Below are 23,828 nucleotides of genomic sequence, written 5' to 3'. Positions count from 1 at the left end.
GATCTGGGGCAAGGTGAGAGGGTGGAAGAGAGAGCCTCGGTTGAGGGGAGAGCAGTTCAAGCGCCTTTCAATCCTTGTGATGGTGGGTCTTTGGGTCTCCGGGTCTCTCGTATTGGCCAGTTAACACCCTGTCAATATCCCTAGTTTGATACCCCACCCCCACAGGGCCAACGAAGTGCCCCTTATGGAGAGATGATCTCCTCATTTTCACTTTTCACCCAAGGAATGGGGCACCTGAGGGAGAAATATCACTGGGGAACTTCCATGCGGGGAAACTGCCGAGCTCCAAGACCATGTGAACCTCAACAGTTTTGCATCGAGACTTGGCTTTGGACATTTTGACCCATCTTGTTATACCAGACCTGAATAGTGAATAGAACAGTCATGGAATACAGTGTCTTCACTGAGAGAAAGAGAGCGTAAAGTGAAGTAGCTTGTACTGCGTCATTGAATAGGTGACAAGTCTAAAGAACGGACTACCGGATGGAGTTTCTCCGATCTCCTCATCCTCGTCATCCTTGTCCTCCTCCTTACCTTATATCCCAGCATCGACGAAATGGAGCGCATTTCGGCTTTTGGCAAATGTAATCTGCCTACAGAGAAAGTCTTTCCGATTCAAATTGGATCCGAGGTCTTTCGTCTTTCCGGAGCTTCAATTGCTTCAGATGGTCAGTGGACGCGTCTGCTCTCTGAATCCTCAAACTGAACCCGAACCAGCTCCATCCTACTTCTCACGGTTCTTCGAGGATCAACTGCTTCAGACTCAGGATGTCGCCAACATTAGAACTCTCTACATCGACCGCGATCCAGCCACATTTCGCGAAATTGCGAGACATCTGCAGGGTACATGAGTCCATGAACGAACACGATAGGACGGGAATTGATGGCGCATTTAGGCTACCATATTCGACCGCAGGATGGCGCTCAATTCGTTAAGCTATTTGCTGACGCGCAATTCTACTCATGTGCGAATCGCCCCTTCCAAGTCCGCGGAGGTAGCTTTGATTGCTTACTGGTAACAGTGCCCCGGCTAATGTCCCAACTTTTCGAGGCGGAATGCTTCATCCAAATTGGCGACCGTCACTTCCAAATTCCCCGCGATATATTTTCGAGTCCCGGTGACTCTCCCAATTTCTTCACTCTCGGGTTCGCCGCCTTCTTCGCTTCTCCCTCCGAAGTATTTCCTGGCCTGGACCGCCAAGGTCTTTTGCGACCTCCGGCCATCATCCCCCCGAGCGTGCCAAATCGATCTGCCGACGTCTTCGACGAACTTCTTCATATGCTGCGCGGCTATCCAATACATATAAGGAATGAGGAGCACCGGGCGTCGCTCTTGCGCGACTGTCGTTATTTCCACCTGCGCGGCTTGGAACAGAAGTTGATACCGCATCAGATTACGACAAACCCCTTCAACCAGCGGTCGGAAATTGTCATACGGCTGGAGGATGTGCGGCCATCTGGAATTGATTTCGGCTTTGATACAGCTGAGTCGCATCTGGCGGGTGGAAGGGTCAAATACGCGCGCCCTTTTGTAGATGAGACGGCTGCTGATTTGGTGGTTGAAATTGGCGACGAGTCGAGTCTATTCTATCGAGAAAGCATGCGCACTGACTTTCTAGGTCTCTCGAAGCAAAGGATCACCAGTTTGTTACAGACAGTACGCAAAAAGATGGACCTGCCTGATGCACATCCGCCTTTGGATCAAACCCCAATCAAAATCCATCTCAGTTGTGAAACTGATCTCACAGTGGATGGCGAGCAGAACCAGCAGCCTATGGCCATGTCGACACATAAGGCGGAAGCTGATACAAATAGTCTGCCCCCAGCCAAACGGCCACGAATCGATGGTACGGATGACACACCCTGGATCATTCGCACAGGGCAATGGCGAATACGGGTGGAGAAGGGTGCAACTGGAATACACGAGGCTGTTTTGATCCCTGTCAAGCTGGACGTATATACCAGTTCGCGGGTCCGGAATCAGTCACGGACATTTTTATTCGCCGGTTCGCGTGTCCAAAGCTAGAACGGCGATATCGGAAAGCAATGAATGGATGTATGATATCAAACACATAGCCTTGATATATATACTACAGGTAGGGGCTTGCATCAATTTCGTAATGTCTAGTCGGAGAATCCATCCCAGTCTGAAACCTCTTGGTCGTCTTCACTCGTGTCATGCTCCTCCGGCTGTTGATGGCTCTTATGGTCCTTCTTCACTGAAACGGCCGGAGTAGCATGATCGGGATCACGGATGAATCCGGCGACGAAAAACCCTCCCAGGCCTTCTGCGTCACCTTGCCAGGATCGAATGCACGCCTCTAATGCTTCGTCGGAAAGATCGACGGTGCCTGATGGCCCTGTCTCCCCCTCCGCTGGCTGCTCCTCCCGCACACCTCGTTTCTTCCATCGACGTAAGCCATCGGGCTGTTCGTCGCGCCGAAGAAGGCGCCAGCCGCGCTCTTGGGCAACTCGAGTGCTCAAGATGCGAGCCACAACACCCTCATTCTCGATCAGGTGGATAGAACAAGTACTGTAGGTCACATGGGTAGCATTGGGGAAACTGAGGGCGTGCTCAACGATCCGTGCTTGGATACTTGCGAGTTTGCTCAGTCGCTCTGGGTCGATGGTCCCATCTGGGATGTCATTCTCATCTGTGGGCGCGGCCTGCGGAGTTCCCATGGTAGCCTTAGACTGCTCACCCTCGGGTTCGTCGGCGGTTTCATTGCGCTTTCGTTTCTTTCCATGGGACTTGGGTGCCTTGGGTGCTCCCGCAGTCGGTAATGTGAAGTGAGGGACATCATCACGACCGATAATACCGCTACCAGAGCAACTAGGATCCAACAGTAACCCGGTCACGTTCTCAAAACGTTCATCTTCTGGGTCGAGAGCGAGGAAGTCCTGGCCTTGCAGCACGGTGACTGAATCAGCCCCAGCTAACCCTACCATCTTCTGAAGTGTTTTGGAACGCATGGTAGATGCATCCATGGAGAAGATCTTCGGCCCGCTTTTCGTCGTTTCCTTGTATTGTTTGGCTATAAGCGAAGCCAAGTGTGTCGTCTTGTTTCCTGGAGCGGCACAGCCATCGACCAGATCGCCCTCCCATGCGTCCTTGGGCCCGCGGTCGCCCAACAGGAGATAGGCTGGGAAACAGGACGCTTTGTCCTGGAGAATAATTTCTCCATTTTTGTAGGCAGATGACGAAGTGAAGTCTGCGCCGAATGGAACAGCCACCAAATCCGGAATATGAGGATCGATGAACAATCGAGGCTCGGGCTTGCGGGTTTCAAGCTCATCGTCTGGGGCCAGTTCTGCCAAACTCTCTACCCGACGATATGACTTGAAAGTTGTGTTGAGCTGCTCTTCCAGCGTCGTGCGGATGTTGTTAATGCGCACCCAGCGGGGGTAAATGAAATGGCTGGTTCCATCTGCCAGTCGTTTCTCGCGAAGGATCGTGGCCTTGAATTGCTCGACGGTGGCGCACCCACGACGCACGCGCGCCTTGGTGAACTCGGCGTGGAGCCGAACTTTGTGACGCTCCACAGTTTGGCGAAGTGTGTGAGTCGCAGGCGCTGCAATGCCCTTTTTCGCAAGTAGATGGTCATGGACGAGGAGAAGAGCGAGGAGCGGAGAAAGCTAGATGAGAATCACTTTGTCAGTCAGTAGGAATCTCCAGTGGCTCTTCTAATATCATCTCACCTTGCGCTCTAGGGCGAGGATGCCAGATTTATCAATAACCTCCGTCAGCACGGTGTCCCATTTCGCAGCCTCGGTGACCAGCGCATAGATCTGCGCAGGTGATGCGCGGAGGTTGCGAGCGCTGTAAATTCGGGACTTGAACGAGCCCCCTGAGGAGGGTGCATTCAAGATAGCAACCGCATCAAAGTATAGCGACATTGGAAATTGAGAGGGAATAGCGAAGTTGAAAAGTTTCGAGATCCTGATGATATTTTGACGTTGTTTGTTCTGTTTGCACCTGATGGCATATTCTAACGAGTCTCAGCATCACAACGGGGTTGAATAATTCAAATCTGCTTTCAATCATGATAGATTCTCTGTTACCGACACTTCTACTTCCTATTCCACTAGCTAATTATAGCTAGATCGGTGATGATGGTCTCCGACGGCTTCGCATGTTGCAAGCCTGGATAATGAGGCATCCATACAAGAAACCATCCAACATCTTCTTCCTTTCCCATCTCAATCCTCCCAATTGGCACTCGCGAAGGCTCTCGACACCCGAATTCAAGCTTCCATCATCATGGCCTCAAAATCAACCTTCAGAACCTCAATCCAACCCCCGCCAGGACCTACCGCGAAGCTGGTATTCCCATCCCAGGGAACCCCCAACACCAACCCCACCATCTTCAACGATGCAATGATAATCCGCAAACACGTTTTCGTCGACGAGCAGCACTGCAGTGCAGACGCCGAGATCGACAGCGATGACCTCCGGAGCTGGCACTGGGTGCTCTACGAGACCTCTAACGAGAGCGCGGCGCCCGTGGGGGTGATCCGCCTCGTACCCCCGCCGCAGACGCCCCACGCCCACCTCACGGAACCGCCAGCGGCAGTCGAGCAGGCAGTACCGGAGTACGACTGGACCCACGAGCCCTGCATCAAGCTGACCCGGGTGGCGATTCTGCCCGCCTTCCGCGGGCTTGGGCTTGGACGACGATTAGTGGAGACGGCGCTGGACTGGGCGGCTATGCATGTGGCGGAGATAAACGAGGCGGCAGTGCAGATCGCGGTTAGGGGGAAGTCGCCTGTTGCTACTCCGAAGCCGTGGCAAGGCTTGGTCCTGGTGCATGCCCAGGTAGATGTGGAAAGGATGTATGCTGGGCTTGGATTCGTAACGGATGAGTCGCTGGGTCGGTGGGACGAGGAGGGGATTGAACATGTGGGTATGTTTCGCCGGGTGATTCTTGGTAAATGAGGATCTACGACCAGGGAAACGGATCGCACGATCGATGCAAGGAATACCGATCGCACGACGGGCTACACTATGAATAGAATACAATATACATACAATTACATAGAAAGAAGGGCCAAAGTTTCAATATCGATGATTCGACTAGATCAGAACACATCGAACTAGATATTCAACCGTAGGGGAAATGGCATGACTGCCGCATTCCCTGGAGCATCACGGATCAGGAACTATGAAGGAAAAGAACATCAAATGAGAGCGCCGCTCAACGAAACACGACGGGGGTATCCTGATCAACGCAAAGCAGACAGAAAAAGCAACCGGGTCACTGAAGGACCGACGAAAAACACCCCTTTGCACGATGCAAAGCCATAAAAACAAAACCCAGGACGTAGAGTCCATGAAACGCCAATGCCATGGTCGCCAATGGAGATAAAAAAAAGCCAAGTCATGCGAAACTTGGAAAAGCACGACTCGGAAATGGCGAGAGATATGGGAGTAAGATCAAACAAAGAACGCCGAGCTGCGGCAGTCCTGCTGGCCGCAGTGACCCAGGAAACTGGTCACCCACGGATTTAGAAGGTACTCCAGTTCCAATCACGGGGAACGGAGGCAGCGACCTCGCTGGCCTCGCTCGGGTTGCGTTCGGCACCCGGGTTGGCATTCATGCCCTCGAAATCAGGAACCGAGGCACCATGCCGGGCGTCGATGTTGCTTTGAATCTTGCTCAGACGGTCAGAGCGGCTCTCTTCCCAGCGCTGATAGGCACTCCAACAGAGATCACAGCTACGGGAGAGAACACCATCGGGATGAAAGCGGGCTTCCTGGTCAAGAGGAACGAGGTGAGGGGTGTGAGAGGAGCAGAAGACATGACCGCAGTGACGGCAGTGGTGGCGACGCAAGAAGATGCCGAAAGAAGAGCGGCAGGTGGGAGAATCGCAGTTGGAAGAAGCCGAGTCAGCCTAAAAAATCAGGTTAGCAGGCAGGTCTTGAAGCAAATGATCCATGCGATGGAAGGAGAGGTGACGATGATGCGACAGGGTTGAGGCGGGGGACTGAAGCACGCCATATCCGAGGAATGACCAGGTCTCACGACATCTGCCGTTACGACTGCGCCATTCCAACCAGACCAAAATCCTATAAAGACACGGAAGGAAGGGGAAGGGTTCGTTTTTTCTTTTCTTTCAAAAGGTAATAACGTACTTTCCAATGCTCACGGGTCGGAGGCCCGGTCACCATGCCCAGGTGCTCATTCTTCATCCATTCGTGCTGTGCGACCTGGCTAATCTCGCTGGACTGACTCTCCATAGTGGAGCGACGGGTGATAGGCTCAGTGTCCTCGTTCAGACTGTCGAGAGAGCCATGCACGCTGCGGGGTGGGGTAATGGGCGAGGACTTCTGAGGTCGCTCAGTCGGCCGCAGAGCTGCCGGGACATAAAGAGGGCCCTTAAGAGGACGCAGCTGACGGGACTGCAAAGGGAGTTGGTGAAGAGAGGCGGTGGTCATGCGAGGAGAGGTGGGAGAGTTGTTGGTAGTAGAGTTGGTGACAGAGTTGGTGGCGGAGATGGTAGTAGAAGAGTTGGTAGTCGAGTTTGTAGTAGAGTTGGTCGGAGACGGCTGGCCATAGATCGAGATCTGGTTGGCCGGGACAGTTGAGGTCATAACATGAGTCGCCATAATGATATGCAAAGTGAGGGGAGAGGAGTAGAGATAGCGGGAAGAATAGAGAGGTGGGAGGAAGAATAATAAAAGTCACAAAATAATGATTGAGTTTACAATTGACCTCAGCGGCGAAAAGAGCTCTCTCATTAAACACCGGAGGGGCAAAAAGTAAAATAATAAAAAAAGGAGCCGTTTACTCGAAGACCGTTCCGGCGTTCAGCCGGAGCGGCAAAAGAAGGCAAGGAAATGGGCTGGTCGTAAGTGGCCAAGAGTTGAGTGGAGACGGGAACGTTGAAGCTCAGTGGAGAGTGGAGAGTAACAAGATATTGGAAAGAGGATAAGTTGGAAATGAATGTGAACTTTGTGAAGAGTGAAAGTAAAAGGAGGTGAAGACTAGACACATGTTACTGTGAACTGAACGTACATAATACCTCTGAATACATCAAGATAGTCACGATATCTTCCCAGTCCCGAGTACCCCCAAGTACTCCGTCCTCTCCCTTTCTCGGCGGCATGAATTACAATCTTCGGGATCTGAAATCATAATCTGGACTATCTTGATTCTGGACTTTCTTTTTGACCGCTGTTTGTCAATCTCTAGCTACTCTCTACTAACATTCCTGTCTTCATTGAATCTGGGATCGTGAGTCGAGACCGCAAGAGGCAAGCATGAGACAACTTACCCTTTGCGGTCTCCCCACTCTTCACTCTACGGGTCCGCATGGAGATTATGTTTTCGATCTACCAACGTTACTCGTAGTATAAGTTGAAACTTGGTAGTCGTTGAAGTAAACTATTCTGGGATCAATAATGAATACGAATATATGAAACGGTCTATATGCATCTCTCATGTTACATGCCGCTATTTTGCCTTACATCGAGTCCCTAAAGACACACCGACTCGTTCCTTCCTCGGGGAATGCTTAGGTTCACTAGTATACCCACTAGGACCAATCAGACTACTTGTGGCGTCTCTTCTTATCATGAGATGGTGATTGGTGGACCTCGATTAACGGTCCGTGCTATTGGTTGAATCAAGGTTTGGCCATCGGGCCGGCTTGTCCTTTCGGGTCAAGGCCTTTCGACGTCGTATTCTCCCGGTCCTGCGGCGACTCAAAGCCAATCATTTCTCGGGGAATGGAAATTATATCCCCAACTAGTAATGATCCAGAAGAAAGTGGAAAAGCCGAGGTCCATTCTCGATCGACCAGAACCCACACCATACTCAGGACGGAGTACTGCGTGCTCCGTACGGATACTCCGTACAGGACTGCACAAAGCCTCAAATTCGAGATATCCAGTACGGAGTAATAAGGACCAAAGTGGACGGTGGTGAGAAGTCCGGCTTGGCAATTGGTTTCAGTCTTTACCTAGCCAAGAGCGGGATTTCTATTCCGCCTTACCAGGATCTACACCCATGTAACTATGCTGGCTGTGAGTCTGGACTGTCTTGACGGTCTTGGAGTAGGAAACGAATCCCTCCAACATCCAAGTTGTTACAATAGAATTCGGGGTTACAGATGTGCAACTTCAGAGGTACCTGGCCATCCGGGTCAATTGGCTGCTTGCGGATGATCACATGCCGTCATGACTTCTCAACACTCCTGGGCAAAAGGACGATAGTATGTCCACTCAAAACACATATCAAACAATATTCATCATGAAGTTGGCCGTATTCAGCGCTAAATCCTACGATCGCACCTATTTTGATCAAGTGCGAGACAAGAACTTCTCCCAGTTATGTACCATCGAGTACCATGCATTCGCGCTATCCGAGGAGACTGTGCCGCTAGCCCAAGGCTGCGATGCCGTGTGCGTCTTCGTCAACGACACTCTAGATGAGCGTGTATTGCGCTCCCTCCACGCTTACAAGATCCGCGCCATCCTGCTCCGCTGCGCGGGATTTAATCATGTCCATCTCCCAACTGCCGAAGAACTAGGCCTCTTCGTGGCGAATGTCCCGGCCTACTCCCCCGAGGCCGTGGCGGAGTTCGCCGTCGCTCTGATCCAAACGCTGAACCGAAACACCCATCGCGCATACAATCGTGTCCGGGAGGGCAATTTCAACATCGAAGGTCTGCTGGGGAATACACTGCATGGCAAGACCGTAGGGATCGTCGGCGTGGGGCGCATCGGGCTGGCAGCCGCGCGCATCTTCCATGGCTTCGGGTGCCGACTTCTCGCGCACGACCCCTTCGCCGGTGAAGAATTCCGGCAGTACGGGACGCTAGTTGACCTGCCCACCCTGCTGAAGGAGAGCCACATCGTGAGTCTCCACTGCCCTCTGACCGAGGGCACGAAGCATCTCATCAACGAGGAGACTTTGGCATGCATTCGACCGGGCTGCTTGCTCGTGAATACCTCGCGTGGCGGACTCATCGACAGCACCGCGGTTATCCAGGCGTTGAAGACGAAGCAGCTGGGTGGGCTGGCGTTAGATGTCTACGAAGCTGAAGGGGAACTTTTCTACAACGATCACTCTGGGGAGATCATCGACGACGACGTGCTGATGCGACTGACGACCTTCCATAACGTTCTGATCTGTTCCCATCAGGGGTTCTTTACTCGCGAGGCACTCGAAGAGATCGCCGAGGTGACACTCGGTAATCTGTCCGATTTCGTCTCGGCCCGCTCATGCAAGAACTCTTTGGTCACGGAGGGACATGTTCTAGTTCGCACTAACACAGAACCGGTGAGGCTTTGAGAAACGGTTGAAGGATAGCCGCACGGGCGAAATGTATTGAGATCAAATAATCTACCAAATTCGACATTGTGAAACATGTTCTCGCTGATCCAACGCCAGAGATATCGCATCTATGCACCGCATATCTGACTGCGAGGGTTGAAACATTCTTGCAAGCAGAAATTATGATAATTCAAAGTTTGGACTCTTTCGAAGCCAGGGGTACCAGCTTGATATCAACCTCAGACCACCACGGGTAGTTCTGAGGGCTCTTCTCATAAGGATCGGACTGGAAGTTGGCCTGGCGCTTCTCCAGGAAGGAGTTCACTCCTTCTTTATAGTCACTACCTTCTGTTAGCTGCCATCGTGATTCAGGTAGCTCTCGAGGACAACGCACCTTTGGCCTGTCATATGATGGAAAATGCGCGATTCCAGTAGATGTGCTGCTTCGGGCGATGTAGGACCCTCCCACATCAATGCCCGACTCATTGCGGATGCCAATGTGCTAGCATTATCCGCCATATCTTGTGCAAGTTCTAAGGCTCGGGGTAGAACTTGGCCTGCTTCTGGCAAAACCTCCGTGAACAAGTCGCCAAAGTATTTAGAAGAGCCCGGGAAAACGCTTCCGGTTGTGATCAGTGACATGGCGCGGGATAGCCCAATGAGACGAGGAAGGAAATAAGATGCGCAGGATTCGATGGTGAGGCCGCGTCTGGTGAAGACGAACCCATATTTGCTTTTCTCATGGCAGATCCTAGAGTCGTTAGATCAGTCTCAATGTGATGCAACATGAGCAAGATGTATTACCGAATAGCCGCGGGCAGTGTCATCGTCATCCCAACGCCTACAGCAGAGCCTTGAAGGGCGACTACGGTGGGCTTGTGGCACCGATGCATAGCCAACGTCACTCGACCTCCGCTAGAGACAGCTTGTCAGAACGATAGCATAGTCATCACTGCAGGGCCACATACATATCCCGGAAATCCACTGCTCTGCCTGTCCCATCCCCAAACCCAATCTCCAAATCCGATCCAGCACAGAACATTCGTCCAGCGCCGGTCAAGACTACCACTTTCACACGAGAGTCCAGATGAAATGTCCGAAAGGCCAACTCCAAGCTATCAGCCATCTGGGGGGTGAATGCATTGTTCTTTTCCGGGCGATTCAACGTAACTATCACGACTGGCGTGGCTGTCGAACTCCCTGCTGGATGATGGGAAATTTTCACATGAGTGAGGTTGAGCTCCTCGTAGGAGTTGGGAATATTCACAGATACTGCTGCTGGGGCCATGGCGGAGTACAGACGTTAATGATTGTCGTCCTGGAGATCTGCTGCATGCCCGTTAAGTGTTTATATAGCTGGGGAAGCCTCGGCAGTGCGGGGAAGGATCGACCCCAACCTACTCCGTACATGTGGAATGATAGCAGGAGTATATAGAACTCACAACGGGGAACAACCTATGTGTAGATATAAGTCAAGTATGACTCCTACAGGATCCCTGTTTCTGTGTGGATTCCGGGGGATGGCATCGGGCCTAAGTAGATGTAGGCCCTCCAGGGCTGGAGTCTGGACCCCCAAAGCTGCCCATTGAATGGACCCTTCTATCGGTGTGTCCTCCTCTAATCTCACAGATCAGGCAGAGTGCTCGGGCACTTAGGAGGTAAGGTACAGGTAAGCGCATCTTTGGTTCTGAGATCCATATAGCAACCTCGATCTGGGCATCAGTGCGACATATATATGGCCGAGGTAAGTGGTGAACTCAGGTACCTAAGCTGCCCGTACATGGATCTAATAATATGATTAAAGTCAGAAACACAAGATCAAATAACTTCAACCTATCAGCATAAAAGATCGAGATCTTTTATGCACCGAGACTGCAGATCTTCGGCCTCGTATCCTATCTGGGAGAAGCCTCGGGCCATAGGTATTGACATCATTCATGTGTACTCCCAGTACAAGAATAATATGAAGCCCACTTCTCTCTTTACACAACCTTTGAGTATTTTGATTCATCATGACTGACAACAATCAAGGCTGTAAAATTACTCTCTACTGGTAAGCTTCCCGCGACATTGTCCAGGATCATACTAACTAACCTTGTAGGCTTGAGCAATCTCGGAGCCAAAGCATCCTCTGGCTTTTGGAAGAGCTACAGCTGAAATATGAGCTCAAAACCTACAAGCGTCGTGCCGACAAGTTGGCTCCCAAAGAGCTGAAGGAAATCCACCCACTGGGCAAGTCGCCCGTGATCACCATCCAGGCACCGGACGCCGCGAAGCCCCTGGTGTTGGCTGAATCGGGAGCTATCATGGAATATCTCTGCGACCACTTCGGTAATGGACGACCGACCCTAGTACCACAACGGTACCTCCCCGGCGCCGAGGGCAAAGTGGGCGGAGAAACCGAAGAGTGGATGCGGTATCGCTACTTCATGCATTACGTGGAGGGCAGTCTGATGCCGTTCCTGGTCATGTCCTTGGTCAACGACTGTAAGTCGTCTCTACGGGGAAAGCGCCACCCATCAATTCTCGCATGGGCCTCGATGGCCACGTTCAGCGCTGACATCCCCAACAGCCATTCGAAATTCCCCTCCCTTCTTTGTTCGACCAGTCACCAACTTGGTGGCCTCGCAGGTTGAGAATCAGTTCCTGACTCGCAACATCGACGGCAACCTCGAATTCCTTGAGGAACGGCTCCGTACATCCCCAGATGGGGGCCAGTACATTTGCGGCAAGGAGCTGACGGTCGCTGATATCCTGATGAGCTTCCCAGTGATTGCGGTCAACGGGCGAATGTTAAAGGACGAAAAGAATAAGGCAAAATACCCTCTTCTGGTCGCGTATGCCAAACGCCTGGAAGGTATGGAGGGGTACCAGCGTGCCGTGAAGAAGGTCGAGGAAATCGAGGGTAAGTTCTCAGCCTCTATGTAGAGTTAGTGTGACAAATAGTGCCAACGATTGTAAGCTATCAATGCTGTTCATAACTCTCCCATCTATCCGAGTCATTTCAAAAACTCGGTGTTTGAGATGGGCCCGGAGGAAATTTGGTGGACGTATGCTCTCGGAGACCTTGCTCAGGTTCCCACCAATAGAGATCAGCAGGATCAACTCAAGTGACAAGTCAATGAGACTGACTCTAGACAAAGATGAAATGATTGTTTGAAACGACATGTAGCTTGTTGTGTACTGTGTAGATTGGCGCAGCGGTGCTGGAGATGGTTGAAATCGTGACCTGATTACATCATTCAGCTGATTCACGGTCACGTGCACATCAACTTCATTCCCGAACACTTGCAAAGCGTAGCCGAATCCGTGTTCACGCTTCAAAGCTCCCCGCAAAAATGGCTGGCCCCAGCAAGTGTGAGTATTAAGAGCCCTGAAATTGCAGCGATCGCAGATGCTAACCCATTGCCCAGCTTTGATCCTTGACCCGGCGCTCCAGAAATACTATGGTACATGACCCCCCGACCTCCATATCCCCAGAACCACGATCCCAGATGAGATGCGCACCAGCTTCGCCCAGCATGCATGTGTGCGCTCTGCCAGGGACACATCTCGCAAACGGGCATTTTGAGCCACGATATAGCCCTGCGATGGAAGATTGACTAACGGACCCACAGAACTCAATGCCAACCGTTACAAGTACTGGCGCTGGACCCCGCGCCATGCCATGCTTTCATTTGTCTACATGGGCTTGATCCCTGGTGTTTTGGGCTACATTGCCTACAAGTACGAGGTACGATTTGATCCATTGTGGCCGAATTCGCAGCAGTGGCCGCATGCTCGCGGAGAGGCAAGTGCTAACGGCATACAGGGCAAATACGAGCTCCGTGGCAAGCGCAGAGGAGACACGATCTCTGAGTGGTAGACATTAGGCGATGAATTCAAGTTTTCGATTTTCCTTTCACTATCAGTCCGTACCGAGCTGTGGTATGGTGACATCCGGAGAACTACACTGTGGTTGAAGGCCTTCGTATGTCGACTGGATTTTGCTCAATGACCCTTTCCTTCCGTACCGATGCCCGTTGCCAGGGCCGTGTACTTTATTACAAGCATATATCGCATGGATTTCCTTATTCTGTTACTTCCGATCACGACTGGAAATCTGCGAGCTACCTGGAAATGCTTCGACGGCACACCTAGAAGACTTCAAACAGCGCCCCGGAGGTGTCCATAAAGCGTTGCCCAGCCATCCTCCATATTTGAGCTCACTCGTCTCTAGTCGGACTTGTGCTACCAGATACCACACGTAGTAGATCCTATTGATTCCATTAATCTCGGAATTGATAATCATACAATGCTTAGCATGGGGGTATCCATTGCCCTTCTGACAAACTCGTTTTGAACCTCGCACTTCTTCATTCAATAAGGTGCCCATCCACGACGGCCACCACCTCGGCCACCTTCGGGCAACCGTTCTCCACGGTGCCAATCTCCTCGCGGCATATTGGGAGGCCCACGATCACCGCCGCCTCCACGAGGACCTCCCCGAGGACCACGCGGGTAACCATTGTCACGGAATGCGCGCATGCCACCTCCGGCTCTGGGTCCCAGCATCGGGCCAGAGGCACCGTTCAGAGCAGGCGCAACGGATCCATCCTCGAGCGGTGCGAGAATAGCGCATTCAATGTAGTCTCCGACAATGAACCTGGCATCTTGTAGGGGTCTATCGGCTTCGAGGCCCTGGAACCGGAGCGGGCCAGGACGAGGTCTTGTTTCCTGGGTATCTTCGTCGTCGTCTGTGCGCAGAGGAGTGTCTCTCGGTCCCACAATAACACTGCCCAAGTCCCTGCTCAAGTATCGGCCACGGACATCGGGACCGCCCATTGCTGCGCCGCGCGCGTCGGGATAAATCAGTCGGAAGCAGAGGCGAGTGCCAACGGGCGGATCAGGGAGTAATGATGGAAGTGCAGAAGTGAGGAGCTGTGAGAGCTCGCGTAGTGTGCATGATTGCCATGTGTAGATCTCCAGGTGTGGTGGTAGCGGCGCTGCAGATGCGGCAGGTGAAATGGCATTTGGTCCGCTGACTGGTCCTCCGCGACTGGATGGCGCTGGGATACTGTAGTCGGACAGATGGTTGAAGTTGTTCCTTCGGTAGAAAAGCTTCAAGTGAAAGGGTGCCGTGGTCTGGCGGTTGATCGAGGGTCTAGAGTCCTCTCGCGACGCGGCCATGATGGAAGGTAGGGCGTAAATTGCAAGCTGACGATAGGCAAAAAAAAGAAGAATGAAATTGAGAAAGGTGGCAGCTTTAATGCAGATTCTAAGCTTAGATAATGTGTTAGATGGAGGTAGATGTTGGCTGGAGGGGAGTTGACTAGAAGAGAGCTCAAATGCGGCGAAGCTGCGGGTTCTGACGTGCCCGAACATTCTTTGCTTCTGCCATCTTCATTCCACAACATCTTGCTCTGACACACCAACTCTACTCATTACCTTTCTTCGTTTACTAGCTACACATTAATTCAGCAGCTCGCTGTGCCCTTCGCGACCATGGATTTCGCCGCGCTGATGTCCAAGGAGATCTCCAAGGCCAAGGGTAGTGAAGCCTCTACTTCCTCCGCCACAGATACCGGAAAGGGCTCTCCTGCAGCGCCAACAAAGAAATACCTCCGACGAGGCGATGTCGAATCCGCCCGTATCGAAGCATACAACAAAGAACAAGCGCGATTAGCTCGCGAGCGCGAAGAACGCCTGGCAAATAAGCGCAAGCACGAGGAAGAAGAAGCGGAGCGGAATCGACAACGCGAGGAGAAAAGGCGAAGGCTAGCCGAGGAGTCCAAGGCGAAGAAAGAAGCGGAGGAGAAAGCAAAGGAACGTGAACGACGTCGGAGGCTTGGGTTACCTGAGCTGCCGGAAGACACCCCAGCCGAGGAGAACGAGGAAGAAGACATCGAGGAGGAGGAGCTTACCACGAAACTACGGGAGATGAATGCGCCAATAAAACTGTTTGGGGAAGATTATCGAGCCCGGCTTCGACGATACAGGCGTTTGGTTCAACGAGCTGCCGCCCCAAAACAGAAGATCACAGACGGGCCTATCCCCACCAGCTTAGAGCCCGTACCTGGTGGGCAGATGATCATCCCGGCGAAGATTCCGAAAGACCAGGAGGGCCGACTGTTCCTTTTCCGGCAGTTGGCATCTTACTTTAACATGGTTCTGTCGGAATGGGAAATGGCACTGGCAAAGCGTGATATATCAGTGAAGGAAAGTTTCCAGGGACGGCAAGCGTTCAATGCCATGATCCAGTCACGCGAAAGCATGAAGCCGTTATTCCGTCTATTCGAGAAGTCCGAGCTGGCGGATGGGTTATTGGAACCGATCGTTGAGATCGTGCACAAGGCACAGCAGCGGCGATATGTCGATGCAAACGATGCTTATCTACGAGTGAGCATTGGTAAAGCGTACGTTGATCCACTGAGTCTGGAGCGAGGGAAAGAAGGCTAACTTGTCTATAGAGCGTGGCCCATTGGTGTGACGATGGTTGGTATTCACGAACGATCTGCACGAGAGAAGCTGCATCAGAGTGACCAACAGGCGCATATTCTCAGTGATGAAATTACTCGCAAGTATCTGCAGAGCATCAAGCGGTGCTTGAGTTTCGCGCAAGTTCGCTGGCCTCCGGAGGATCAATTGCAGGTCATGGGCTAATGTGTTGAGAACGGTTGTCTAAATATACCCATAGCGTTTCCAAAGACATGTACATTCTGTCGCCTATGATATCCATCTATTCCTTTGCATCAATTCGAATCGTTCTCCTTCAATAGATCGGAGACTGTAACAACACGGTACCCTCTGTGGCTCAGCTCCGGCAGTACCTTCTGTAGCATAGGCACCGTCCACTCTCTCCGATCATGACAGATGATCACACTCCCTGGCTTGGCCATACTCAGAACATGACTTGCATTCAACCTCCAAAAGGGCACCTGGGGATCATGTGGATACACGTCACCGAGCACCAACCGATAACCCAGCTCCTTTACCAGACTCGACATCCGGGAACTGAAGAACCCCGAACCAGGGCGAAAGAGCCAATTCTCCGGATGTGGTCGATTCCCAGCAGCAACATACGCTTCCTGGACTCTGGCATGCACTGCTCGGATCTGATCCGCCAAGACGACGTCGGTGAGTGCACGCGATGGCTCATCATACATGGCGTGGTTGGCGAGTTCGTTGCCCGCTCGGACCAGATCCACCAGGATAGATTCATGACCTGGGATCTGGGATCCTATCAAGAAGAAGGTCGCAGTGGCATCGTGTAATTGTAGACAACGAAGAATTGCAGGTGTGTGTATGGAGGGGGCGTCATCAATGGTCAATGCAACGACCTTTTTGTTCGTGTCCACGTGGAAGAGCACTTCGGGCCAGCGACGTTGACAGTAGCGAAGGAGTAGACTTGGAGGCTTATAGATGCAATAGAATGGTACGAGGAGAAGGAAAGTTGTGAGAATGGCTCGGATCATGTTTGGTCTCTCTTGATCCATGACGAGACGATATGTTGATTGTTGTCAGAGGGAACATCGATGTTCAGAGATGCGCCAGCCAACTGACCCCAACATCGAAATATTCGAGTTCACGATATATGCATAAATTCAACTAGATATTAACCAGAGGACGGCCTTATTATGATTCTAACGAAATGTTCCCGTTCGTAAAGATGTTTTGTTTGCATGTACGTACTCGGAAGTATCAACAAACGACGTTAGGTAAAGAACATGCTCGGACTTTTCGAATATCACTACCGATTGAAGTCATAGGAAAGGATGGAGATTCGTTGAACTAGCCTGTCTCTCTTTGTCGCAGTTCCTGTCACTCAGCCATATTTCTCGCTGGTTGCTGTCGGGTGCTCTGATGCATAGAGGCCCTAACAAATAGCAGCCACGATAACCACAACATAACCCGTTTTCAAAATGACCCTGAAAGCTCATCATTCGTAGGGCGCCATAAGAGTGTTCCCCAGAATCCTTTCAGGGAACTCTTTTTCGCCGAGTGTGGTAGAGTGGGCCCAAGGCTTAAGCCGAATCTCTTCATTGATGGTACTGACGAAGCAATTGCTCCACTGGAGACGAGGGAAATGCTTGGAAACATCTTCAATGGTTGAAGGATGAACCAAATTGGCGTAGGCGCCAGTGTTATCTGTGTCATAATGATTCAGTTGAGTGAACTTCCGTCAAAGCTACTACAACTTTTGGAGTATTGATTATACTGGCTGGGATCCATGGAAGCTTGTATGAAGACGATTGAACTGAACGAACTTACCAAAGATAGTTGCCAACTGAAGCAATTGGCCAAGGGCTGTGATTTTGCCCTTTTGACACAAGTCCTGATGCCGGATCACTGCTTCTGCCACGCCCTCTGCTTGGTCTTTGGGTGCGACGGCATCCGAGCCTTCAGCAGAAGACGAGTGCTGCAGAACTTCCAGTGTTTTCAAGCCACCAAAGAACTCAAAGCTCAACTTTGTGGCTCTCAGATGCTCACTGGTTGTTCCAATATCATGGAGCAAACAGGCAAGGAAGTAGGTTTCATCCGTCAAGGTCCATTCAGGAAACCTGTACCGTTTGATCGCGAGACCGAAGTGATAGACCCGAAGAGAGTGATTGTAAGTGGGCTCAGGAAGACACGATTTCGCATATTCATTGATACGCCGAGCAAGAGGTGTGGTAGGGATTGGAAGCTCAGTGACCGCAAGGAAGGGGGCAGGTGTTGCTGGGGCATCCGCTGCAAGAGTAGCGGATGAGGAGGGGACGGCCGTAAAGCCGTAATCCGTGATGGGGTCGGATGAAGACATGTTCGATGATAGATGCACGAGGCTAGTTACATTCTCCTGAATTTCTCGTTTAATAGAAGCTGAGCTGAATCTAGGCCGAGAAGTGTTAGAAATCAATTGGTAAGCGCATCAATAAGCTCCCGCGGAGTCGTGTCGAAGATGTAACCATGAGTCAGTCCATGGGACGGAACATGACCGAAGTCACGGGGCACCACATCCTACCGCGGAGATACCTGACCTAGTAACTAACTCATTACATTGACGTATTACTAATTGAATGTTCCTCCAGACTATGTAACTAGAGATATGTGCCCATTGGTTTCTAAAATTGTACATTGGGTTCGTGGTATACATCCATGATCCAATAGATCATAGGGCTCATCGTAGGAAGTCATTCCACATGCGGGAGAAGGTCTTCCACCAACGGACAGCAGGTCGATCTGTGACAGTGGACATTTTGCTGAAAGTATCCTCGCGGGTCAGGTCTGATGCATCGCCATTCGGATAGACAAGGTGGCCATCCATTCCGTTCATCACCGTAAGTGACGAGCCATGCAGTTTGGCAGATGACACAAGACTGCTGCAGACACTCCGATTGTCCCGCTCGCCGTTGATCAAATGTCCAGCGGTGTAGACGCAACCGCCGTAGGAGAACCTGACCAGGGAGTCTCCCGTCAAACTACCGATGATGTAGACTCCGGGAGCAACCTCGAGATCCTCGATTGCTTTCGCACGGAGAGTCTGGCCGGTAATCGCTAGATCCTTCTCGTTGTCCTGCCCCAACACTTCACAGCGGAGCTCGGAATCAAGGTAATCGAGCGTGCCTCGGCGACCGGCAGCATAGACGAGACCACGCACAGGTCGAGAGAACAACGTCCCATCCTGACGGCGAAAAGTCACCTCTGCCAGGTCGCCCAGAATCTCCACCCCAGTGATCTCAACATTCGGGAGACCTTCGTAGAGCTCTTCCCAATTTCGGCCTTCGAGGAATGGTGTGGAAGTGGCGCGTCGGTATTTCGGTCGCTGATTCTTACTTGCAGCTTCGGCCTGGAGGGCAGCTCGTTTCATAAGACGGTAGACACCAGCATACTCCGGATATGCTTGCTGATGGCAAGCCCGGAGAGGGGAGGGGCGATCATTCGGTGACCACTTGTAGACATGCAAAATCTGTTGGTCAGGGGAGGCGGAAATAATGGAATCGGCTGCAGTGAAGCCGGATCCAACAACGAGTAGCGGAACAGTAGGTGTGGATGTGGTCTGAAGTAATGGGCGGAGTACCGGCTCCGGTGGAAGAGTCTCGGAAAAAATCCCACTTGCCAGAACTAGACGTCTGCAGTGGAGATCTTGCGAACGAATATAAAATCCATCAGCAGTACGGGTGATGCCGTTCAATTCTACCCCGCACCGAAATGAATCATCAATACGAACAGCCTGGGGGTAAGCGGAAAAGTAATGGGCGATCTCGCGCCGTGTAGGTCTCGTGTATGACGGTAACTCCTTGCCCGTGGTCTTTCTGTGGTGGTCGGCAAAGGAGTACCCGGGCAAGGACAACATTGCCGCATAACTCAATGTCTGGATATCCCAGCTGGCGCCCAATGGGTCTTCGGTCCATTGGCCTCCGGGTTTCGCGGGCTTGCCAAAAACAAGATGTGGAACGGCCTTCTCCGGCTGAAAGCGCCAATCGACGTTGGAGATGCTGCCCGGCTCATCCACATCAACACTTGGACGTACAAGTGTGTCCAACAAAACATTCACTGGAAGGGCCTGCGTCGAGTATGACAAACGTGAAGCATCAAAGTGTGCTGTCAGAGCATCCACATCGGCGTTCAGAAGATCCGGTGCAGCCTTCAACTTAGCATCCAGTAAATGATCGGGATGCGGAGGGTCCGATGAGTATACAGGGATATGGCCATGAAGAATGTATGACAGAATCATGGCCGACGGCCCATTGCCTGAAGGAGCAAGTTCAATTAGCTCCTGCTTCACAAGCACTCATGCCGCGGGGCCCAAAGCGGGGCTTCAGTAAGGTAAGAAGAGCCCCGATGAGCCCCGATGAACCTCGCAAACAGGCGGAGACATACCGACGATAACAGTATCAATCTCCATTGACGACGATGGATATCAGACTAGCACTCTAGCGTGGGCGCATACTGGTGTGCAAGATAATTGATGAAGTCGGAAGTCCCCGGTCAGAAATAGGCCGAGGTCCTCACACTGCCTTCTCACCTGAAGTTGACAAGGCCATGGAGACATTTACTATGAGATGAGAGAGTGAATGAGAGAAGAAACCGGCGATCAATAATCAAGCTGACAAACCGGGAATAGTGGGGGAGTGGGATGTCTTCATTCGCCGGAAATTGTCGATGGGGTCCTATCCGTCCTTACTCCTGATCTCGTTGAAGTAGGGAAATAATGGCCGGGGAAGGGAATGGAGTCATATTCACGTCAGTTTATGTTATTGCCATCATACACAGAAGATATTGGATATTCTGCATATACTCCGTATGCATATAACACAGTAATATGAAAACATCAAATTAAATATTTTTCTATCCAGTTCAGATCGAAATCTCCCCCAGATTTCACATACAGCCCTAAACCCTACCTTCCGGAAATGGATGAGGCTGGAACCTCCAGTCAAATGAGCTTCAAAGCGTACCAGAGATGAGGCTACGATGTCATGATTTCAGTTTGTGACTGATCCCCCCTTCGACCACGTTGACTGCGCTTGGTCTTAAGTTCCCCTAGGGTTCTGCGATCATGTACCACTTGGCCAAGTCGCTATACTTAGCTGCCACCAGCAAAGAAGGTACGATCGCTGTGTCGCATCGCATGACGTTCCCATACTAAACCACGTGCACTGCAGAGTACTCTGTAATATTGCTTGGATTAGACAATGCTGGCAAAACTACCCTCCTATCCCAGATCAAGGCGCTCTACCAACCCCGACCCGATGGCGCCCCAGCTCCCAACCCGGGAAAAACCGTCCCAACCGTCGGGCAAAATGTCGCAACGATATCCTTACATGATATGAACTTGAAGATTTGGGATGTGGGAGGCCAGATCTCCATGCGCGGTCTGTGGCAAAGCTATTACAGTAGCTGCCATGCGATCATCTTCGTGGTGGACAGTGCCGATGTCGGCCAAGACCCCGACATCACTCGACTTGTTCAACGTACGGGTTCTGGGGCAGGCCTCACTCGCAACAACACACGAGGGACCGCCAATTCAGAGGAGTTTTCAGAACAAAATGTCGGAGTCAATGCGGCCAGCAGCGAATTCGGCCGATTAGATGAGTGCCGACAAGTCCTCGAGTCCGTGTTACAAAATGCAGACGTTGCTGGTGTTCCAATCTTGGTGTTGGCAAATAAGCAAGATCGAGAGGACTGCGTGGAGGTGGTACGGATTAAGGAAGGCTTTGTCCGCAAGGTTTTTGAAGGAGAGACAGGAAGCGGCGTCCGCGACAGCCGCGTGCTGCCGGTCAGCGCGCTACTGGGGTCTGGAGTCCAGGCGGCCGTTGAATGGGTACAAAGTCGTGTCAAATGGAACAAAGAGGGTCGTCCGCCGGTGATGCGTTGATACAAGTTGGGGCAGCCAACTATTCTTTGTACATGACGTTGAGCGCATCGTTCGAAATGCATGGTGGCTGGCGTTTGTTAATTAATCATAATCGAGTTTTGTCAATATACCACTAGTGTTAATTTATATCAAGTATTCAAATTCCGATCATTAGTATTGGATACATGTGACCATTGCTAGGTTGTGTCTTCTTATCTGCGGTTGGACACACCGACAATGACCACAACTGGGTTGGTCCAAGGTCTTCGAGGCTGCTAAGTAGACATTATATATGTGATAGTAGGTGAGAATGGGTATGTACAAAAGGGCCATGCAGTTGGGAGATAGGGCCACGAAGAGCCTGGAAGTAGGGCGGTAGAGACAGACCAGTGGTCTCTCCATTGAGATTCCTTTCCTAACGGAAACTTTTCGTAGCGTCACGAGAATTACTGGCCGGTTGCTTCTTTGGCCAGCTTCGTGCGATGTCAATGTTGGCTCGGGGGAACCACATCTCGAGGAAGACATAGATCAGGAAGTCTATTACGACACAGAGGCAGAATAACTTTCCTGCCCAGACACCACAACCGTAGTAGCGCTTCAAACGATCAATGAGTGCAAAGCTGCGAACTCGATCCCCGCTGGCCTCCCAGCCTTGACCTGGGTAGTATCCATAGAACTCTTCAGGACTAATATCGCCTGTGATACCTTCGTAGACGCGCTCAGTGCGCGCGGCCACATCTCGCCATGAATACATCATTTTGACCTGGTCATGGAATCGGTCCGTTCGAACCTTGTTCGAGCGCAAAGCAGCAATCGCTTTACTGGTTGCAAGTACAATATCGTCTTCTTCCGGTTTGGCAAATGTAGTCATGTGCTGGGGTAGCACCTCGGGAATGCCCCCAACCCGAGTACAGACCACATAAAGACCGCAGCTCGCAGCTTCAACAATGACCGTTCCGAATGCTTCTGTCAAGCTAGGATGGAGGTAAATATCACCCCGTACCATCACATCGCGGACCTCTTCGTGCCGGACTGAGCCTAAAAGCTCCACTTTATCCTGAAGCACGTTGCGTTCCAGCATCTGCTCCAGGTCAATTGCTTTGGGTCCTGACCCTGCAATGATGAAACGAGTGTTGGGATTGGAGGCAAGAATCCGCGGGATGGCTGCGATCAGAAGATCTGTACCCTTATTATAGAACAGCCGGGAAATGACCACAATTGTTATCGGATCGTCGGGGCCGATTTGTCTCGGTGACATTGGAGCATCGTGGGGTGAGCCAAGGGGCTGGTCCGGTGCACGAGTAGTGTGAGATAGGGGACAAAAGTTCTCCGCTACCACAGCATTCGGGATGACCGACACCATCAACGGATCGAGTGAAGCTCGAAGGACCGTGTTTTCCTTGCTACAGGCTGTTAGTGAAGTCCAAAGGGGCATCTGTAGGAGACATACCAAGTGTGACTAACACAGATGGCATGGTCAACATCGCTCAAAGTAAATTTCAGTAACTTGTTTGTGAGAATGGATGCTGCGTCCGCGAATCCGAAGAGAGAGTGGTCCGTGAAGACGGTCCGCAGACCCATAGTACGCGCATGCAGAATAGCTTCTCCGCAGAAGCTGCTGAGACTGGCATGGCCATGAACAATCTCAATCCCCTCGCGAATGACGATATTGCGGAATATGGGAAAGAAGGAGAACACGGTGGGAAATGTCGTTTCGCGGTAAATGACAAAGAAGGGAACGTGATAGATCTTCAGTCCATTGGTGAGGTAACGGACACCAGTGCGCCCTTTGTATGCGTGGGTAATTACGATAACTTTGTGACCCCGATCAATGAGTTTCTGAGAAGTGATTAGGACGAGCGTAGGCCGAGCAATGGACCGGGTTGCTTACGGACGACAATTGGTATATGTGACTTTCGATTCCACCTAAACAGATCAGTAACTGCGAGAAGATATGAGAGAGAAGGCAATGCGTACCTGACTGGGGGAAAAAGAAGTCACTGACCATTCTATAGGAATGCAATGTTAGCAAGCAGCGACAGCCAGGAGATTGGGCAATACTGACGCGATGTTATACGGCATCGTGGCTACGATTCTCGGGATGAGGACTCCGAGATGTCAGATTTGCACTTCGTGTCAAGATCTTTTCCATGGCTAACAGATCTGCTGTTCAGAACACCAGTCCATTTAAGCCAAGAAACACGAATGCTCTGAGGACATCCATAAACATGTGG

General features: G+C 51.5%; 15 protein-coding genes across 15 annotated transcripts; 7 read left to right on the top strand and 8 right to left on the bottom strand.

Moving 5' to 3' along the window:
• Window positions 1-556: 556 nt before the first annotated feature.
• N7515_007600 (uncharacterized protein) lies at window positions 557-2,026 on the top strand (the record flags this gene model as incomplete). The annotated part of the gene is made up of 3 exons (XM_056668344.1): window positions 557-668; window positions 718-843; window positions 897-2,026. 3 exons carry the CDS (start codon window positions 557-559, stop codon window positions 2,024-2,026), a joined length of 1,368 nt encoding a protein of 455 aa, XP_056521940.1.
• A 98-nt stretch (window positions 2,027-2,124) lies between these two features.
• N7515_007599 (rRNA (cytosine-C5-)-methyltransferase RCM1) lies at window positions 2,125-3,897 on the bottom strand (the record flags this gene model as incomplete). Its single annotated transcript, XM_056668343.1, has 2 exons — window positions 2,125-3,636; window positions 3,700-3,897. The coding sequence occupies 2 exons, from the start codon at window positions 3,895-3,897 to the stop codon at window positions 2,125-2,127; spliced, it is 1,710 nt and encodes a 569-aa protein (XP_056521939.1).
• A 364-nt stretch (window positions 3,898-4,261) lies between these two features.
• N7515_007598 (GNAT family N-acetyltransferase) lies at window positions 4,262-4,936 on the top strand (the record flags this gene model as incomplete). Its single annotated transcript, XM_056668342.1, has 1 exon — window positions 4,262-4,936. One exon carries the CDS (start codon window positions 4,262-4,264, stop codon window positions 4,934-4,936), a length of 675 nt encoding a protein of 224 aa, XP_056521938.1.
• Window positions 4,937-5,505: 569 nt separating this feature from the next.
• Window positions 5,506-6,607, bottom strand: N7515_007597 (FYVE zinc finger domain-containing protein; the record flags this gene model as incomplete). The annotated part of the gene is made up of 2 exons (XM_056668341.1): window positions 5,506-5,892; window positions 6,134-6,607. 2 exons carry the CDS (start codon window positions 6,605-6,607, stop codon window positions 5,506-5,508), a joined length of 861 nt encoding a protein of 286 aa, XP_056521937.1.
• Window positions 6,608-8,252: 1,645 nt separating this feature from the next.
• Window positions 8,253-9,296, top strand: N7515_007596 (2-hydroxyacid dehydrogenase; the record flags this gene model as incomplete). The annotated part of the gene is made up of 1 exon (XM_056668340.1): window positions 8,253-9,296. One exon carries the CDS (start codon window positions 8,253-8,255, stop codon window positions 9,294-9,296), a length of 1,044 nt encoding a protein of 347 aa, XP_056521936.1.
• A 172-nt stretch (window positions 9,297-9,468) lies between these two features.
• N7515_007595 (Enoyl-CoA hydratase AKT3-1) lies at window positions 9,469-10,566 on the bottom strand (the record flags this gene model as incomplete). Its single annotated transcript, XM_056668339.1, has 4 exons — window positions 9,469-9,619; window positions 9,673-10,029; window positions 10,083-10,193; window positions 10,247-10,566. 4 exons carry the CDS (start codon window positions 10,564-10,566, stop codon window positions 9,469-9,471), a joined length of 939 nt encoding a protein of 312 aa, XP_056521935.1.
• A 724-nt stretch (window positions 10,567-11,290) lies between these two features.
• Window positions 11,291-12,206, top strand: N7515_007594 (glutathione S-transferase; the record flags this gene model as incomplete). The annotated part of the gene is made up of 3 exons (XM_056668338.1): window positions 11,291-11,331; window positions 11,380-11,765; window positions 11,851-12,206. 3 exons carry the CDS (start codon window positions 11,291-11,293, stop codon window positions 12,204-12,206), a joined length of 783 nt encoding a protein of 260 aa, XP_056521934.1.
• A 410-nt stretch (window positions 12,207-12,616) lies between these two features.
• Window positions 12,617-13,143, top strand: N7515_007593 (uncharacterized protein; the record flags this gene model as incomplete). Its single annotated transcript, XM_056668337.1, has 4 exons — window positions 12,617-12,635; window positions 12,692-12,727; window positions 12,896-13,011; window positions 13,090-13,143. The coding sequence occupies 4 exons, from the start codon at window positions 12,617-12,619 to the stop codon at window positions 13,141-13,143; spliced, it is 225 nt and encodes a 74-aa protein (XP_056521933.1).
• A 494-nt stretch (window positions 13,144-13,637) lies between these two features.
• Window positions 13,638-14,447, bottom strand: N7515_007592 (SAP18 family protein; the record flags this gene model as incomplete). The annotated part of the gene is made up of 1 exon (XM_056668336.1): window positions 13,638-14,447. The coding sequence occupies one exon, from the start codon at window positions 14,445-14,447 to the stop codon at window positions 13,638-13,640; it is 810 nt and encodes a 269-aa protein (XP_056521932.1).
• Window positions 14,448-14,762: 315 nt separating this feature from the next.
• On the top strand, window positions 14,763-15,920 carry N7515_007591 (mRNA splicing protein PRP18; the record flags this gene model as incomplete). The annotated part of the gene is made up of 2 exons (XM_056668335.1): window positions 14,763-15,673; window positions 15,728-15,920. The coding sequence occupies 2 exons, from the start codon at window positions 14,763-14,765 to the stop codon at window positions 15,918-15,920; spliced, it is 1,104 nt and encodes a 367-aa protein (XP_056521931.1).
• Window positions 15,921-16,009: 89 nt separating this feature from the next.
• Window positions 16,010-16,732, bottom strand: N7515_007590 (chitin deacetylase CDA4; the record flags this gene model as incomplete). Its single annotated transcript, XM_056668334.1, has 1 exon — window positions 16,010-16,732. The coding sequence occupies one exon, from the start codon at window positions 16,730-16,732 to the stop codon at window positions 16,010-16,012; it is 723 nt and encodes a 240-aa protein (XP_056521930.1).
• A 464-nt stretch (window positions 16,733-17,196) lies between these two features.
• On the bottom strand, window positions 17,197-18,057 carry N7515_007589 (putative urea hydro-lyase/cyanamide hydratase; the record flags this gene model as incomplete). The annotated part of the gene is made up of 2 exons (XM_056668333.1): window positions 17,197-17,405; window positions 17,529-18,057. 2 exons carry the CDS (start codon window positions 18,055-18,057, stop codon window positions 17,197-17,199), a joined length of 738 nt encoding a protein of 245 aa, XP_056521929.1.
• Window positions 18,058-18,414: 357 nt separating this feature from the next.
• N7515_007588 (uncharacterized protein) lies at window positions 18,415-20,142 on the bottom strand (the record flags this gene model as incomplete). The annotated part of the gene is made up of 2 exons (XM_056668332.1): window positions 18,415-19,988; window positions 20,118-20,142. 2 exons carry the CDS (start codon window positions 20,140-20,142, stop codon window positions 18,415-18,417), a joined length of 1,599 nt encoding a protein of 532 aa, XP_056521928.1.
• Window positions 20,143-20,796: 654 nt separating this feature from the next.
• On the top strand, window positions 20,797-21,615 carry N7515_007587 (ADP-ribosylation factor family protein; the record flags this gene model as incomplete). Its single annotated transcript, XM_056668331.1, has 2 exons — window positions 20,797-20,845; window positions 20,903-21,615. 2 exons carry the CDS (start codon window positions 20,797-20,799, stop codon window positions 21,613-21,615), a joined length of 762 nt encoding a protein of 253 aa, XP_056521927.1.
• A 394-nt stretch (window positions 21,616-22,009) lies between these two features.
• Window positions 22,010-23,676, bottom strand: N7515_007586 (phosphatidylinositol N-acetylglucosaminyltransferase subunit A/GPI3; the record flags this gene model as incomplete). Its single annotated transcript, XM_056668330.1, has 5 exons — window positions 22,010-22,997; window positions 23,045-23,433; window positions 23,486-23,520; window positions 23,572-23,603; window positions 23,660-23,676. The coding sequence occupies 5 exons, from the start codon at window positions 23,674-23,676 to the stop codon at window positions 22,010-22,012; spliced, it is 1,461 nt and encodes a 486-aa protein (XP_056521926.1).
• Window positions 23,677-23,828: the final 152 nt, after the last annotated feature.

The sequence above is a fragment of the Penicillium bovifimosum genome (assembly GCF_028826915.1).
Source record: "Penicillium bovifimosum strain IBT 22155 chromosome Unknown utg000005l_segment0_segment0, whole genome shotgun sequence".
In the NCBI taxonomy this organism is placed as follows: domain Eukaryota; kingdom Fungi; phylum Ascomycota; class Eurotiomycetes; order Eurotiales; family Aspergillaceae; genus Penicillium; species Penicillium bovifimosum.
This window is presented reverse-complemented; position numbering and strand designations above follow the sequence as displayed.